The sequence below is a fragment of the Pundamilia nyererei genome, unplaced genomic scaffold (assembly GCF_000239375.1).
Source record: "Pundamilia nyererei isolate P.nyererei 1_Seehausen unplaced genomic scaffold, PunNye1.0 scaffold00116, whole genome shotgun sequence".
NCBI classification, from domain to species: Eukaryota; Metazoa; Chordata; class Actinopteri; order Cichliformes; family Cichlidae; genus Pundamilia; species Pundamilia nyererei.
Genome location: NW_005187517.1, coordinates 413,032 through 431,196, shown reverse-complemented (window position 1 = coordinate 431,196; position 18,165 = coordinate 413,032). Strand labels below are relative to the sequence as shown.

General features: G+C 41.2%; 1 protein-coding gene across 1 annotated transcript in view; it reads right to left on the bottom strand.

The window, feature by feature from the left end:
- Positions 1 to 18,165, bottom strand: part of LOC102194653 (plexin-A1-like) — a 166,597-nt gene that overhangs the window by 62,397 nt on the left and 86,035 nt on the right. Inside the window, exons 11-14 of the mRNA XM_005742072.1 lie at positions 8,447 to 8,598; positions 6,473 to 6,593; positions 6,154 to 6,290; positions 2,643 to 2,810 (exon numbers count right to left, since the gene is read on the bottom strand). Of these exons, the coding sequence (XP_005742129.1) occupies positions 2,643 to 2,810; positions 6,154 to 6,290; positions 6,473 to 6,593; positions 8,447 to 8,598 (578 nt within the window). The remainder of the gene's footprint in view (positions 1 to 2,642; positions 2,811 to 6,153; positions 6,291 to 6,472; positions 6,594 to 8,446; positions 8,599 to 18,165) is intronic.

The window sequence follows — 18,165 nt, the reverse complement described above, 5'->3', positions numbered from 1 at the left end:
TTACCATGAAGCAGCTATATTGGAGTAGAAGTACTAATCAGTTTTGCTCAAAGGCACACTGGCAGTACTCAATGAAGGAGTGGCAAGCCTCCGAGCCATCTGCTGTATTTACTCTCTGTTTGAGAAAGAAATCTGAATATTTTGTTCCAAAATTGCTTCTCTAACCTCTACCACTACCCAAATAAATCTCCCCCAGTATCCCAGATGAGTACTCCTCATTGATTTATTTTTGAAGTGCTCTGTCTTTGTCCTAAATGGAATATCATCAGCCAAGCACAATGGTAATGCACTCTCTCTCTCTGCACCCCTGCTCTCTTTCTCTTTTCACTCTCTTTTATCCACTCTCGCTATCATCTCCCAAGCACAATGATAATGCTCCCCAGGCATGCATGTAGCTGCACAAAGGCAGACAATAAGGCAGATACGAACGGATATACTATCACATCTTACTGGTTCTTTTTACTTTCTACCTAAAGCGACACGTGATGCTGATCGCTGGCTGAAATTCATCATTCAAATTAAAGCTCCTACTGGTTGGAAGCGCCACACGCACTTTTGTCTATCGCAGTTTGCTTGCTGTTTCCGAGGAGCATGAGTTGTTTTCTGGTTTTCTGAACCAGATGGAGGAGGGATCTGGGGCCAAACATCAGGGACTCTGGGAATCAGCGGGGCGTCTGTGTGTATGTGTGCGCGCACGCCTCTTGTTTGCGTGGGATCATCACTCCTGAGTGAGCTTGCTGAAGTAGAACCCCCGTTTTGAGCTTTTACACACACGTTCACAGAGGAACCCTCGCAGTGGGTGGGAAGGGCAGTGATTGGGCCTCAGCTGCTTCCTTGGCTGGCCCTACTGGGCAAAAGGGAACTGGGCAGGATTCATCAACACTTTTCTCTAACAAGCTCTGCATCTATCTCCTACAATCTGCTGATGAGTAACAACAGGGAAGGAAGGGAGGAGCACAGAAGGAGCAAGAGGCAAGAACAGGTAAAAAAAAAACAAGGGGTAAAAAAAGAAAAAAGGCATCACTGCTGCCTATTTAAATATCGAAATGAATTTCAATCAAAGAGAATGAGAAAATGTTGCTCTGGACATAAAGGAACAGGGCTTTGACAGGATATGTGAAAGGAAATAAAGTACTACCTTATAAAGTTTAACCACAGCCAAACAACAGGTTATTTTTAACTGACTGGTTTTAACCACACAGCTCTCAGAGTTAAACCGCACAAAAACCCAGTAGGAGCCATTCATCAGTGTGTATTTCGGCTGGCGATAAAAATCGGCACAATATGCTTCCCACATAGGATTAAAAACCTGCGATTAGTCCAGGTAACACCAAACTCAAACAACCTCCCACAGAGAAATAAATCTTAGCTGTAGGGCTGCCACGATTAGTCGACTAGTCACGATTACGTCGACTATCAAAATCGTCGACGACTGATTTAATAGTCGACGCGTCGTTTGAAGCTTTGTAAGATCCAAACAAAAGACACTATCAGAAGTGTGAGATGCTCGAGAATATACTCCGGTGTCCTGTTATATTTTAGATAGCAAGGAGTTTATTAAACTTCACCGAAACAATCTACAAATTTCATTAAAATTTAATAAACTATCATCTTGTCTTTATTTTTAGTTAGCACATACCTTAAAATCTTAAAGCTGTAAGCTAATGATAGTTATATAAGAGCAGATGCCTGCTGGTGCAATAAGCTGTACGTTGTACGTCCAATGGATGATGATCTGATTAGTCGACTAATCGCAAAAATAATTGGTCGACTATCAAAATAATCATTTGTGGCAGCCCTACTTAGCTGTAATGGAGCTCCAGAAAAACCACAAGGGTGAGAGTGAGTTGTTTCTACTAGCCTAAGTATCCATCATAAAGCCCAATAAGTGCATGTGTCTGCCCCGTTTGACAGTAAATCTACTTTAATGTGAAATGGTTTGCTTGTGTGCGCCTTCCCCAGCGATGCTGCTGTCATGTTCAGTGCCGAGTAGTGGAGCAGAGTGTTTATTTATTTAGCCGCTGTGTGAAAGGCTGTGGAAATCTGCGCATCGTTTGCATTACTTCTCACTCATCGTTAGCAGATCAGTATTAGATGCCACTTCAATCAACCAATCAAAATCAAGCCATTAATGACCCGCTTTACACGATGAGCTTAAACTCTTCTGTTTTTAGATAAACCGTGCTGCCGCCGCCTCTGCTGCTGCTCATTTCCTCTGCTGAAAACGCCTCGCTCGAGCCAGATGAAAAACCTCCGGAGGCACCGTCAATTTACCTCCATCTAAACTAGCTGTCAGAGCTCTCATCCTGCATTTAACTCTGCTCCGACTGCTTCGAGAACACTTCCTCGAATTTGCCAGCGCGATGCTTCTGGAGCACAGGAGTAGTGCAAAAAGCTAGACTGTAATTTCTTTCAGCTGCTAGCTGCTGAGATTATCCAGCCAACATTTATTCGGGATCTGAACTAGACAAAAGTCCAGCATGAAAAAATATTTAGGTTCAGTTTTATTATTAATGTCCCCACAGGACCTCTTCAGAACCACTTGGATATATTCTAGGAGCAACATCTTTGTTTCTATCCCTTGAAAAAAAAAATGCTGCTTACTCAAATTGTAAACTTACAAACACAACACATTAGCTTACCTGGCAATGCTCCAGTCAGGTTCAATCTTCAGAACAGTGGGGTCTTCTGTGTAGTTAAACTTGACTTCTGGGTTTCTGAGCTCTGCGTCATCGATGTCCACCAAGACTGGGGCACTGCCCGAGGCCAGTCCAGCTGGTGTAACGCATACTATCTCACGGGCATTCCTCCTGGACAGACAGAAGGAGGAAAAGCTGACGGAAATCGATTCCAGCCCAAGGACAAGTCTCAGCAAAGTAGAGAGCAAATTATATAACTAATGTCAACATGCTCAAATCAAGGGCTGTATTTTCACATTTCCATTTGCCAGGCTCTGAAAAGATAAAACCTATTTCACCAGAAAAGGTGGCAACCCTTCTTCTGACAGAATAAAGTTTCCGATTGCAGGAATTTTCTAATTAATAAAGAATTATTGGACAAGAACACATATAGAGGGAATAAAAGAGAAGTAAAATTAGGTTTGAGAAGGAAAGTATTCACATCTAACAGAGGAAAAATCTTAGCAGCACCCTAGCAAGCAGCTAGAAGTGCCTAATCACTCAGAATTATAGAATAAAGAATTGTAATAATGAAGAGGCAATGATTTCTTTCTTGTGCCAGGACATTTATTTCATACAGAGGTTCGAGCAGAAGAGATGACATATTAAATGACTTTTTCTTGTAATTACCAATGTCTGTCCTGTGAAGCCAATTAATCTCATGCTCTTTAACTCATCTTGTAAACTGCCTGATTAGATCATTCTGCTTATAACTAGAGCACTTCAGCTCACAAAATAAGCCAAGTCCTGCTGTTTGATCAGCTTGACGGCCTCCTGGAACATACGAATCAGAGTTCACAACTTAAGCTTTTATGTGTGAGGCCAAGACAGAGCAAATGTATAGTTGGAACTATCTGTCGCCACTTACACAACTGGGATTAAAGACCGTTATGTCAGTCTATCAAGTGGCAACCTACAGGGCTAAAAAAAAAAAAGCTAACACTTAAGTGTCAAAAACGACAGCTCCTTTGAGAATGGCCACTTGAGAAAAGCTCAAAAAGCAGGTCAATCCACATAGAGTCACATTACAAAAATGCCTAACTTAACAGCAGAAATTAAATAACTACAGTCTGGATAGAATAAAAATCTTTGTCTCTTTAGCTGATTTGCTAAAGACTGCATGGTTGGTGGGGGTGGTATTAAAGTTATACTTTAATACAAATAACAGACTGAGTGGGCAGGCTGAGTTATAAGTGGTTGCTGAAAGAGTCAGGCTATAGCTGCTAACTGTCTGCTAGGCCTCACCTCACTTAATCTGAGGTGTTTGTATTGTTGGAGCAGTTATTTAACTAATAACATGGCATAGGATGTGGTCTATTATTTTAACAGCCCAGTCGAAAACTTTGTAGTGTGTCTGATTGTAGTGTTTTATTCATATGTTCTGTATGTAGCTTGCTAACATTAGCTAACTTAGCACTCCACCCTCTTATTTATGATACATTTACACTAAAGGATAAACAGTGGCTGTAAACAAAATTATTCCAAATTTGTGCAATGAACTTGTGTTCTTGTTAACTTAGAACAGCTGCTCCAAAGACTGGGACCAGATCTATGACCACTCGCAGTCAGGTGCTGTTAAAAGTGTTGCACACTCAGCTGATCAGCTGGTTGCCGCAGCTACTTGCAGTCAATCGCCAAATGAAAAAAAATCTGAATTAAAAAAAAGAAATCAATGCAATTACCAGGCAACAAAGGATTTTTCTTAGTCCAGTGTCTTAAAAGGACCTGCCTTCCCGGTACATTTATCGGTAGTGCCACACCAAAACTCCAGGGTCAATTATCCAAGTCAATAAGCAGCAGTAGCACAAAACTTCTTAGTTTCCCCAATTTACTTTGTCATGCCAGCAAACATGTACCTTCATGAAAGCATAACAAGAAGGCCAAAATGTTGGTATGGTTGTTGGCATGACAAAATAAATAGCTGAAAGTGAGATTTGATATTCATAGTCAGAAGAAGGATGCTGTCCTATTTTTACTTTAATATGACCGAGCCGTTAAATATTCTCATTTGTCATTTAAACCCCCCCAAAAAACTACAACTGACGTTTCAAACGGTCTACATGACTACAAAATTCGGTGATGTTATGCATGTCCATCTTTTATATACAGCCTGTCTGAAGACAGCATTTAGGTAACTGCAACAACTCTGTGAGTCCTTACCCTTGGTATTTACACTGCTTTATTTTAGTCCTGTTGGAAATACAATCAGATCTTGTGGCTCGCGGAAGTGCAGTTGACTTCAAGCGACAAGGGAAACGATAGCACAGATAATGCCTCCATTCAGGGGGGATTTTTTTCTTCCTTCTGTGTGGACTGCACTTGTACTTGGGTGCAATCTGATCAACCACCTCCCTCATCCAGATGATACACCCAGATTTAGATTATTATTACTAGATTATTAGTAGATTATGATTATTATTATGTTTAAGACTAACTAAAGCACCTACTTTTTTTACATTAAAAAAAATTATCTCAACAATCAATAGTACCAATGACAAACACTACAATCCAAAATATTATTTTAAAGCCAAAATAACATTTTGGATTGCAGCCTCGTGCAGTCCTCAGTAGATACATTATCTAATATGTATTTAGCACAGTTAAGCGGTGGCTGCTTTTGTACAGTACAGTACATGTGTATAAGAAAGTATGTGAGCGCACTTCAGTTTGGTGTTGCAGAATCTATTGTGCCTCTTTATATCTCAGCAGCCACACAGGGAGGGAGAGAGTGTGAGGAAAGAAAAAAAAAGGATAGAGAATCTACGATATCCAGTCTCCTGAGTCCCCCAGCCTGTAACCATAGCAACCCCATTCAGAAAGAACCCATGCCCCAGCAATCTTCACAAGATGCCACAAACACGGTCCCACAGTTAGGGTGTGACAGATAAAGACAGAGTTGAGGTGAGCAAACAGTCGCGGTGAAGTGGAGTCTGCGGGATTACCGTGAGGACGGAAACGCCTGGTGTGACATCAAAGCTAGCGTACGCTCGCTTCAATAGAGATGAGCTATTTGAGGCTAATCCATACATTTGACATGCAAGCAACTGTGGTGATAGTTTGGATGTTTTTTTTTCTCTCCATGCAGTAGATTAAGGAAAGCCTGCGTGAGAGCAGACAAAGAGGTGCTGAGTGTCTGCGAGCAACAAGCATGCACACACGCTTAATACAACACACACACACAGAAATAAACCCAGTCTGACATACTGGTTACATGTTTGCACGTGCATGTAATATCTTTATGATAATGCTATTTTTTTCTTTTGCAATACACCACAAAACCAATCTTCAGACAGAGAATCCTTATTTATGCACATATTTCCTTTAAGCTTGATCTGTTTGTTTTTCCCATCATCCTCAGCATTTTCAGCTCTGAGTGTAAATTTATTTTTACCACGTTAAGCATCACTCAGTTTTCCTTAGGGGGTTAGTTTAATACATTTTAAATTTATAGCAACAATAAAAAAAGGAGTCTTACTTTTTGAACTGGCATGGCAGCGGTCCTATGCTGACAGACACGTAGCTGCCCGCATTGAGGTAGCTCCCCTCGATGGTGACACGAGTTCCCCCTGAAATGGGCCCCTGGGACGGCTGGATACGTGTGAAAAAGGGAGTCTGCAAAGAAGAGAGGGAAAAAAAATCTATATAAATATTCTAGTTTTTATCAACTTAGTTATGATTTAGTCCACTATGTAATTGTGTTTCAGCAGTGGGAGCGTCTCTTAACTTGTTACGGCCCTCGTGGAGCGGCTAAGATAACACAAGAGTTATTGAAGTCTCCTCGCCGGGATCCTTACCACAAAGGTGAACGGCCGCGGCGACAGGGCTCTGTAGTCGTTGACGCAGTCTCTCACACACACCTCCACCTGAGCCTCTTGGACCCTGTAGCCGGTTGCGTCGTTCAGCAGACACACTATTCTGTTCACAGAGAGAGAAGTTGAAGCAGATGCTTCTTTATTCCTCATTTTGTCACATATTTACAGTATGTAGTGCAGTGCAGTGCAAAAACAAGTGAATGGTCAGTCACGTGGTCACAGTAGGCTTTATGCAGACACCAAAATGCTTCAGACAATAGATCTCAATCTACAGTTCAGGAGTGGTGAAAGACAGTAAAAAAAAAAAGGGAAAAATGTATCTGACTAGGGAGTGGTGCAGAGATGTCAGGAATAATATGTAGAATAACTGATGTGTGTGTAATATTTGAATAGAGATGCCCTCTATCTCAACATGCATCATTTCCCAACTAACTGCACTTCAGAGAGACTGTTTGATCTGCGTGAACTCAATTCCTCAGCCGTGTAGGACCCTGCAGAGGAGTAAATGTCAGTATAGAGGGATGAGAAAAATAAAGGAAAAAGCATATGTAGAGAGTAATGGAGAGGAACGACAGATGGAATTTACAAACGCACAAAAAAAGAAAGCCTGATGTCACTATCTTTTCAGCTGCTGAACGCGGATGCACCTATACACAAACGTGTTCTGGTTGACATTTTTTCCTGTCCTTTGATTGGGCAGGATCAGAGAGGCACAAGCCGCAGCTTCCTCTTTGTGCGTGTCCTTGGAATTATGTTTGATTCTGTGAGAGAGGCATTTAGGTCGTCCGCATGCTGCAAATGTATTGATCTGTCTTTGTAGGCTTTGTGAGCTTAGATGCACTATATTGCCAAAAGTATTCACTGGTCTGCTTTCGCACACATATGAACTTGAGCTACATTCCATTCTTAATCCACAGGGTTTAATATGATGTTGTCCCACTATTTGCAGCTATAGCAGCTTTGTGTTGTCTGGGAAGGCTTGCAGTCTCCGCTCTAATTTATCCCAAAAATGTTACATTGAGTTGAGGTCAGGAGTCTGTGCAGGCCAGTCACGTTCTTCCACACTAAACTCGCTCATCCATGTTTTTATGGCCTTTGCTTTTTGCGCTGGCAGCAGTCACGTCGGAACAAGAAAGGGCCATCCCCAAACTGTTCTCACAAAGTTGGGAGCATCAAATTGTCCAAAATGTCTTGGTATGCTGAAGCATGAAGCGTTCCTTTCACTGGAACTAAGGAGAAGAGCCTAACTCCTGAAAAACAAACCCACATCATAATCTAACCCCCCTTCCATCAAGCTCTACACTTGCTACAATGCAGTCAGACAAGTACTGTTCTCCTGGCATCCACTAAACCCAGAATCATCCATCAGATTGCCAGACAGAGAAGCGTGATTCATCATGTCGCCAGTGCTCTAGAGTTCAGTGGTGCCGTGCTTTACACCACTGCATCTGATGCTTTGCTTGCTGCACAGCCCCGGAAACCCACTCCATGAAGCTCTGTGTGTGCTGTTCCTGAGCTGATCTGAAGGCCACATGAAGTTTGGAGGTCTATAGTGATTGACTCTGCAGAAAGTTTGCGACTTCCATTCCTCAGCATCTGCTGCCTCTGTTCTGTGATTTTACCTGACCTAGCACGTGGCTAAGTTGCTGTCATTCTCAGTCACATCCACCACCACTAACAGCTGGAATATGTTAGTAATGAAGAAATTTGACGATTGGACTTGTTGCACAGGTGCCGTCCCCTCATGGTACTACGCTGGAGCTCACTGAGCTCCTGAGAGCGACCCATTCTTTCACACATGTTTGTAGAAGCAGTCTGCATGCCTGGTGCTTGATTTTACACTATGGTCATGAATCCTTTTGGCAATATATTGTACATGTATGCCTTTTTACACCTATTTTTGTCTGATTGCGCATGCATAGTTACCGTGTGTGTGCATTCTGCCTCTCAACTTACCTTTCGGCACTCACGTACTCGTCTTCAACGGGAACACAGGGCACCTTCCCCAATTTGACGCCCGTCTGGATGTCTCTGAATTGCAGACCCAGGTTTTCCCCCCAGATGGTCACCCTGGTTCCGCCTTGTCGAGGCCCCGTCTCAGGGAATAACTGCACAGACAAGACAATGGGGGACAGATATCAGAAAGGATGAAGTGATTCTTTTTTTGTTTCTCTCTATTCTACATTTACATTTGTCCCTAAAATGGTCCTCTAAGACAACATCAGGGCATAAGTGGATATGAAAAACTCCCCCACAAATATGTGCACACTTTAAACTGAGTCATCCACATCTGTGGATTTAGTTTTGATGAAGAAGAATCACCCTCTTGGCTTTGAAAAGCACAGAAAATTTGTTAAAGAGAGGGCATAAAACCCATAAACACCGGTATACAGAAGCAAACCAGCATCATCTCTGCTTAATTGAAACTTATTATGGCTGCTTGGCTGCGTCCACGGGGCTGCGGCAGTGTAACGCTCAGTCGCATAGACGAACCGTAATGTGATTTATCTAGCCAGATTATGGCGCGTAACGGGGACAGGTGTGGTGTGACAAAACAAATATGGTGACTGATGGACGGCAGTTGTCACCGACACACACACTCACACACATCAGTAGCAGACACGCACACGCAAACCTAATCCCTAACAAGCATCACGAGGTAATTATGTGTAATCTGTCCATTGCCCGGTTCTCCTGCAGTGCTTGGCTGAGCACATAGAGCGGTGTGGAAAAGCAAACTCAGGGTACGTCATGGCTGCACGGCATTATTATACTACATACAGTAACCGACAGCAGACCTTGACAAATGGAGATTTTAGCAGCGTGGGGGATGAACAATTTGTCTTCCCAGACATTTAAGATTTAATTCTAAATGTTTACATGGAGCAAATCAACTGAGATCTAAATCCTTTCTCGTACCGTTCTTCAGAAAGAAAGAAAAAAATCAGCAAATGAAAATCAAAGGCAGAACAGCTGGAGTTTAAATGCCTTGCTCAAAGGTAGCATTCTAATTATTGATGCAGGGAATTCTTTCACATTCTGTATACTTAATGTTACTAAATTGTTCAGGGCTTGCATTAAACAACACCCAGAGAGTCAGTTGCCTGAGCAGTGGTCTGCAGTCCTGGGACGCTTCTTGTTTAATATGGACTGAGGTAATGTGGTCATCAAACTGGCCTGTGGTCATCTTCCACTCAAAAGTGAAATTTCAGTGGTATAGCAATGCATTAGTGTAAACATGAGGGCTCCACAACATTTACACGATTTGAAAAAATACATGTTGTCATCCAGACATCTCATTCAGGAAACGCCTGGGTTATTTCATGAAGACGCTGCCAAACCTGTGTGCCTGTGACCTGTCACCGCATAAAATCCATTCCATATTATGAAATTAAAAAAATAAAACATGGGGCGCACTGAACTGTTGAGCAGCTGAGCTGATGTCCTACACAAAGAAAGAATATAAAAGTACATTCCATGTCTAAAACTACCACGGTTGGTGTCCACAGTTCCCAAAAACGTACATATAGCTGTTAAATGAGATGATGCAGCTTTTTAACATATGTTGCTTGTGTCGATCCCTTAGTTTTAAAATCTGACATACTCTTTTTTTAACTAGAAACATTTAAAGTTTTGCATATGATTTTTAACTTATCACATTCTGGCTTTCCCCCAACCTTTTAAAAGCCTTTCATCTTTTTTTTAAGCTAATTTAATTACCTATTTACTCTTTTAAATTAAAGCTAACAGATGAAAGATAAGCAGGCAAGCCACACTTTGGAACCAAAAGGAAAAATCACAATACCATTGGCAGTGTTATTCTATAATATAAAGACACATATTCACCATCACCAAAAAACATACATTTGTTGCAACTGAGATCCCGTGTTTTAGAGAAATAAACATTGCATTGACAGAATGCATCTTTATGATGACCAGAAACGGGATGATTGCATGTTTGGGTTTGTAAATGGATCCTCTACATGCTGCGAGAAAGAAAAAAAAAAGTAAACTGAGGGAGTAAGAAAGAGAATATTCTTGCTGCTTACTATTTGGAAGCTTACTCATGCTGGAACCTCAGGCGCCAGCGGAGCCTCGGCACCACAAACACGAGAGCTGGTAAACACTGACCAGAGTGAGTAGCCATCAAGCTCCAGGGTATGATATGGACAACAGATGCCGGGGTGTGGAAATGGGCCTTCAGATGGTTTTGGAAGAATGGAGCTATGATACCACAAAACACAATATCAGCTAGCCACCCAGCCCTGGGATATAAGCACTGGCAGGGCCACAGACAGAGAAGCAACAGAGAGAAAGAAAGAAGAGTGCTTTTAAAGGGATTTCCACCATTATGTGGGGGTGGTATTCAGAAAGGGACCAGTGATGACTATGGGGCCATATACTATGACACCGTAAACACACATAATGGTCATAATGGCCATGGCAAAAACCTTGCATGGGAACATAATTTTAACTAATAGTATCCAAGAAAGTGGTGTTCCCCCAGAATTTTCTATCTGTTTGTCTGAATTCCTCTAAAATACAGCTTTTATATGTAATAACACCTAAAGTGAAGGTGGACAGACATTCACAGTACTAGAGTACGGACTTGAGTAAGAGACGCGGAGGGGGTTAGAGACAGAGCAAATCACAGCAGCTTATGCACCAATTCTGAACAATTTGCAACCACAATAGTGTAGCTGTATCTTGTAGAGGCTAATATGTATATATGTTTCTATGTTTCCATGTGTAGCTTTATTAGTAAAGGCACTGATAGTGACGAGAACTTAAGTGAAACTTTAACCCAACTCGTCTTGGAGTTAGGAGAGAGTGTTAGGGAATCTGCATACACTGAGCTTGATGAGTTCCTCAGAAAGGAAAACATCAACAAAGCCACGAAACTGGTATAACCAGCTGTATGTAAAGCAGTGGACCAATATTGGACCGATTGTTCCATGACTTATATTCTACCATAGGCCTCTGTCGCACCGGCCTAGAGAGGGTTTGGCGACAAGCTGGGAAAGTCTCGCTGTTAGGGAAAACTATATTCCCCAACTGGTTGGCAAGTCGTTGCTGGTTGTTGCTAGGTGAAATCAGTTGCAAGTTGCACTTCCCGTGGAGTCACTTAGAGTCTGGTCTCTAAGCCTGAGTGAATTGGGCTTTAGCCATTAATTCATAGCAATTGCCAGTAACCACCTGCCAATCGTTCTGGGAAAAGAGATTCTACCCTAGCAACTGCTAGTTGCCAGATGGTCACGACTGGTCTCTACGGCTGTGTGACTGGGACCATAGGTGCTTCATAGAACAGACTTCAGTAAGTTCAGGAGTTTTGCCTCAGATGAACTATATTAGGATATGTATATGAGTACTATACCTTTAAGCTAGTATAAATGAAAGAATGCAGTGGATCTTATATTTATTTAGTTGTCCACTTTTATAAAAATTTCCTCTGACATGGAAGAATGAATTTCTATTGGAAGCTCTGAAAATATCTTGAAAGTATAAAAGCGTGGCAACACATAAAATGATAACCAGTGCTCAGTGAGCCTCTGGGCATGCAGAGACGCCACAGTGTGGAAATGGGACCTCAGGCAGATTTGGACTCATGTTTGCAGTGATTTGACACAACACGACTACATTCAGAGGCACATAACCACCGGTCCCTGGGTTATGTAAAGCACAGACACCCCGAAGTTGAAAACGGACCTCAGGCGTTTTGGATTCTTTAAGAAAGTAATCTGATATAACAGAACTACATTTGTGCTGTAACACACAAGCCTTAAGTCATAACTGCAAAAGACTAGCAGATGTAATTGTTCCACATGAGAAACCAGACTGAGGTTTGACTGAGATCGAGGAACACAAACACTAGAGGATGCATACTACTAAAACATAGAGTCTGCCAGCTTCTAACCACTAACCACTGAATGCTGGAGTTGGTCAGCTAATAGTCTAACATTCAATCTGAACAGCTTTGCTATGTCCCCATTATGCAGTCTGACATTGTTTCATACTGTTTGAATTTTCTCTGACTCTGAGTGGCAGCTTTGAATGGGAATGTGGAATTTGAGTTTTGACAATGATGAAAAGCATCACAGCTAGTAAAGAACCATTGCATTAGACCATTATATTGCACTGTTGGTCATATAACATATTATATACTGTAACATGGATGGAAAACAATCTACTAAATCTTATTGCACATTTTTCTTCTTTTGCTTGGCCACTTCTTTTAAGTACCACTGAGCGGGAATCACTTGGTGGTAAAGTACTGGGGCATCACTCTGTGGTGATGTGACCTTTTATATTACAGGCCTAACCACAGTGTAGCCACATCAAATCATCAGTATTACAGCAGTGGTTTCCTCGTAGTCTGTCATCCGGCATCTACAAACATTTTATTTGCGGGCACAATCCTGCTGTGGGCTGAATGGTAACCAATAGCACATGGGAGCCATGGCAGGGCAGATAGAAACTGGGAAAGGTATTTATGTGGTCAGAAAATGGTTCGAGAGTTCTGCTAACTAAACTGTCTGAGACAAATGTTATTGAAACATTTATCATTGTTCAGCACTTTCAAAGAGAATATGAATTGTGTTCAGATTCAGATCACAATAACATTAAAAGGCTTTTATTTTCAGGGGCATCACCTTTATATTGAGAGACTTTGAACACTTACCTGGTGGTACTATGAAGATGCACCAAAACACCTGCCGTAAATAGTGAAAGCAGTGTTGGTTTGGAAAGACTGATTTCGACAATAAAGTGTTATTTTAAAATGACAGTGTGACAACATTAGTGTTTATAATCACAGACACTAAGAAACTGCTTGGCATTAAAATGCAAACATATAAAAACCTATTTTTAACCCGCAACTGCATGAAGTTCGTGAAGCTTTGAAAGTTTAAAACGCAGCTTTTGCTGTGTGTCCAATTTAACCCTTTAATATCTTGGCTATTTTTTGAAATTCCCACCTCGACAAATACAAAACTGAGCCACTGTTGAGTCAAAAATCGAATCTTAATTTTAAGATTAGACTTAACTAACTGTTACGGGGTCATTGGATCAGATTGGGTTTGCCATGTAATCTCGCCCTTTGGTGATCTGGGACATCGCAGAATACATGCTGTCATGCCGGCCATGCTTGTTGTCTTTTTTGAGATCTTGCAGTTCCAGCAAGAGAATGTAAACAGATGCAACAAAGTATTTTGCCAGACCAGAAGAGAAAACAAGAGACGGAGCTAAGCACGGCTTTTTGCACAGACCATCACTGTTCTAATCTAATGAGCTTCATGTTGTATTGCAAAGAAAATATATATATTTTCTTACTTCCTTTATGTCTATTTATTAGGTTTTGTTGCACTGATGTAACCGGAGCCTTGTCCTCTCGTCTCTCTATATGCTGCACTGGATATAGCAGAGATGACAATAAGAAGTTTACTTTGACTTTGATGTTATTAATGTATTTTTTCTTGTCACCTCCGGCTGAAAACAGCTAAATAAAAGGACAGTGATCACAAAAACGTCATAGTGTTATCCTTAGTTATGTTGCAATAGGTGTAGGCTGCCGGGGGATTCCCATGATGCACTGAGCATTTCTTCTTCAGTCACCTTTCTCAATCACTATGTGTTAATAGACCTCTCTCCATTGAATCATACTTCCACAGCATGTCTTTTGTTCTGTCTTCCTTCTCTCACCCCAACCGGTTGTAGCAGATGGCTGCCCCACCCCCCCGAGCCTGGTTGTGCCGGAGGCTTCTTTCTGTTAAAAGGGAGTTTGTCCTTCCTACTGTTGCCAAAGTCGTTGCTCATCTTTGGATTGTTGGATTTTTCTCTGTATAGGGAGTGCAGAATTATTAGGCAAGTTGTATTTTTGAGGAATAATTTTATTATTGAACAACAACCATGTTCTCAATGAACCCAAAAAACTCATTAATATCAAAGCTGAATGTTTTTGTTAGTATTACTGTGCATAATTATTAGGCAACTTAACAAAAAACAAATATATACCCATTTCAATTATTTATTTTTACCAGTGAAACCAATATAACATCTCCACATTCACAAATATACATTTCTGACATTCAAAAACAAAACAAAAACAAATCAGCGACCAATATAGCCACCTTTCTTTGCAAGGACACTCAAAAGCCTGCCATCCATGGATTCTGTCAGTGTTTTGATCTCTTCACCATCAACATTGCGTGCAGCAGCAACCACAGCCTCCCAGACACTGTTCAGAGAGGTGTACTGTTTTCCCTCCTTGTAAATCTCACATTTGATGATGGACCACAGGTTCTCAATGGGGTTCAGATCAGGTGAACAAGGAGGCCATGTCATTAGTTTTTCTTCTTTTATACCCTTTCTTGCCAGCCACGCTGTGGAGTACTTGGACGCGTGTGATGGAGCATTGTCCTGCATGAAAATCATGTTTTTCTTGAAGGATGCAGACTTCTTCCTGTACCACTGCTTGAAGAAGGTGTCTTCCAGAAACTGGCAGTAGGACTGGGAGTTGAGCTTGACTCCATCCTCAACCCGAAAAGGCCCCACAAGCTCATCTTTGATGATACCAGCCCAAACCAGTACTCCACCTCCACCTTGCTGGCGTCTGAGTCGGACTGGAGCTCTCTGCCCTTTACCAATCCAGCCACGGGCCCATCAAGACTCACTCTCATTTCATCAGTCCATAAAACCTTAGAAAAATCAGTCTTGAGATATTTCTTGGCCCAGTCTTGACGTTTCAGCTTGTGTGTCTTGTTCAGTGGTGGTCGTCTTTCAGCCTTTCTTACCTTGGCCATGTCTCTGAGTATTGCACACCTTGTGCTTTTGGGCACTCCAGTGATGTTGCAGCTCTGAAATATGGCCAAACTGGTGGCAAGTGGCATCTTGGCAGCTGCACGCTTGACTTTTCTCAGTTCATGGGCAGTTATTTTGCGCCTTGGTTTTTCCACATGCTTCTTGCGACCCTGTTGACTATTTTGAATGAAACGCTTGATTGTTCGATGATCACGCTTCAGAAGCTTTGCAATTTTGAGACTGCTGCATCCCTCTGCAAGATATCTCACTATTTTTGACTTTTCTGAGCCTGTCAAGTCCTTCTTTTGACCCATTTTGCCAAAGGAAAGGACGTTGCCTAATAATTATGCACACCTGATATAGGGTGTTGATGTCATTAGACCACACCCCTTCTCATTACAGGGATGCACATCACCTAATATGCTTAATTGGTAGTAGGCTTTCGAGCCTATACAGCTTGGAGTAAGACAACATGCATGAAGAGGATGATGTGGACAAAATACTCATTTGCCTAATAATTCTGCACTCCCTGTATGTATTATTGTAGAGTCTACAATATAAAGCGCCTTGAGGCAAATGTTGTTGTGATTCGGTGCTGTATAAATAAAACTGAATTGAACTGAGTAGAGACCAATGAACCTGTTTGACATTAAAATTATTATGACCAAAAACTTAAATCCTCTATTTATTGAAGCTTCAAGTAAGAACGGCCTGTCCACATAGCCTATTTTCACTGACAAATGTAACAATCAACTGTCATATATTCAACACTGCACGGTTTAGCTAGTGAGCCACTTTTTGCCAATGTGTTAATTACACTATTCAAGTCAACAAAATGACTTTCACTGAGCAGAAGTAGGAATTACAATAACAGATACACCTGAAAAAACAAAAACAAAAAAAACCACAGAGACTCTAAAGTTATCACCCATGTTAAAAGTAATATCTGCTACAGGCAGAAAGCTTGTGTGAGTGAAGAGAAATAAAGACATCTGATATTGTCTCCCTCTCTTTCCTTATCACAGAAATAACAGCGAGATATACAAGTTTCTACTTTTATATCTTGTTAGACATTCATTAGTCTGTTTCACACAACCTGGACCATTACCATAATATGAAAACACATCACTCACACACCTTCTCCTTCACATTTATGGCAACATAAAACAAACATGCTGTAAGCGTCCGCATTCACAAACAGGCTGACTCAAATACAGACGGAAGAATACATCCACACAGCACTAATGATGTCTGAACACACCAATTGTTACTATTAAAGTCAGACCGAGTTGTGAATGAATCATACTATAAAAACTGAAACGTTCCTCGAACTGAGACTTTAATAAGCCTCACGTCTCTGAAAACATATGCACATAGATAATGGATGATAATGAGTTAGGGGACAAAGATTTAACAACTGATATCAAGAAAGTGTCACCAGTTTCATTTGTACTTCATAGCCATTTGAGTTTCGCACAGAAAATTCATGACTTTTGTCAAAATTAAAAGATAAGACGCATATTAACCAGACCTCCTCAATACTACATGTAACGACAGCGGCATACAAAAAGCACCATAACTAAAAGACTGTTTAAAAAAAGAAAAAAAAGAAAAAAATAGAAAAGCCAAACAAAGTTTTACGTGGCTCTCTCGCGCTCTCTCTTCCTGGAGTAGCGGTTTGATGTAATAGTGAGTAATAACACCATTTCTGTGCCAAGGGCAGGCGCAAGGTCCCATCATGTGTGCGTTTTAATAGCAACACATTAAAATGGAGCAGCTTTCATTCTGGGTTCAGGACACGTAGGGCTTTCGTGACCACAGGGGCTTCAACAAAGGGAGCTGACGCAACGGCCTATCAAAGTTTGCCGTGCCTTGGATCTCCACAGGTGACACGACTGTCTTCACGAGTTGACAAGATTATGCTCAAAGAAGCCGCGCTGCTTTTCTTCGCAGGCGATTTTAGAAACTGTATATCACTTGGAGGCAGTTTCGATCAGAAGACTTTCTTTTGGCTGTCGCTGGTTGCGGCTGGTTGGCATTGGAGGCTTCTCACCCCTTGTTTTTCCAGTGATGTCTCGTGCAGCACTGCATGTGCTTATCCTTACTTACTTTGAAGTCTCACATTTGCATCGGTGGAATCAGTGGACTTAATTATCTTCAGAGCAGAGTTACATTTCAGTTCAAACAGCAAGTGAAAGATAAAAGTTTTAGTAAATGTTTTTTCGCCTACTGTACACCTCAGGAAATAACGTGAGAAAATACAGATCTCTCTGCTGCTGCTTTGACAAAAAGCATTATGACCATCAATGAGTCAAAAGTGTAGTTTCCACAGTTCCTCCCCTCAGAAGCTTTTGTCTTTAATTCTATAACTTTATTTTTAAAAAAGTGAAATAAGTACTTGTAATTCTAATGGATTGAAGATCATTAAAGACCGAGTGCGTTGCAAACAACACAAAATTCCAGATTTTTCCAATGCAAACTTGTTGTGTAACGTATACACACATCAAAAACGTTGTGGGTTTTTTTTTTCTGAATAATATCATCCCCAAGAAACACAGGGTGAAAAAATGAGTTTGAGGCAGGGACCCAACACTTTCTCACTCCCAAAGTGTAACATTTTACGCTAAGTGACAAACCGTTGATATGTTACACTTCTGGGCACCTGACACGTTCATATATTACGAAATCAGAAAAATCAGGAAACAGGAAACTGCTTGGAATGAATACAGAAGAGGATTAGGGCCACTGGAAATAAAAGTGGGAACGTCTTTTTTTTTTTTCTTCTTTTACAGAATTCTGAGAAAAAAATCTGAGTTCTAGAAAAGAAGAAAAAAACTAGATGTCCCATAGTCCCATAACCCGGCGTGTAGCATAAGAAC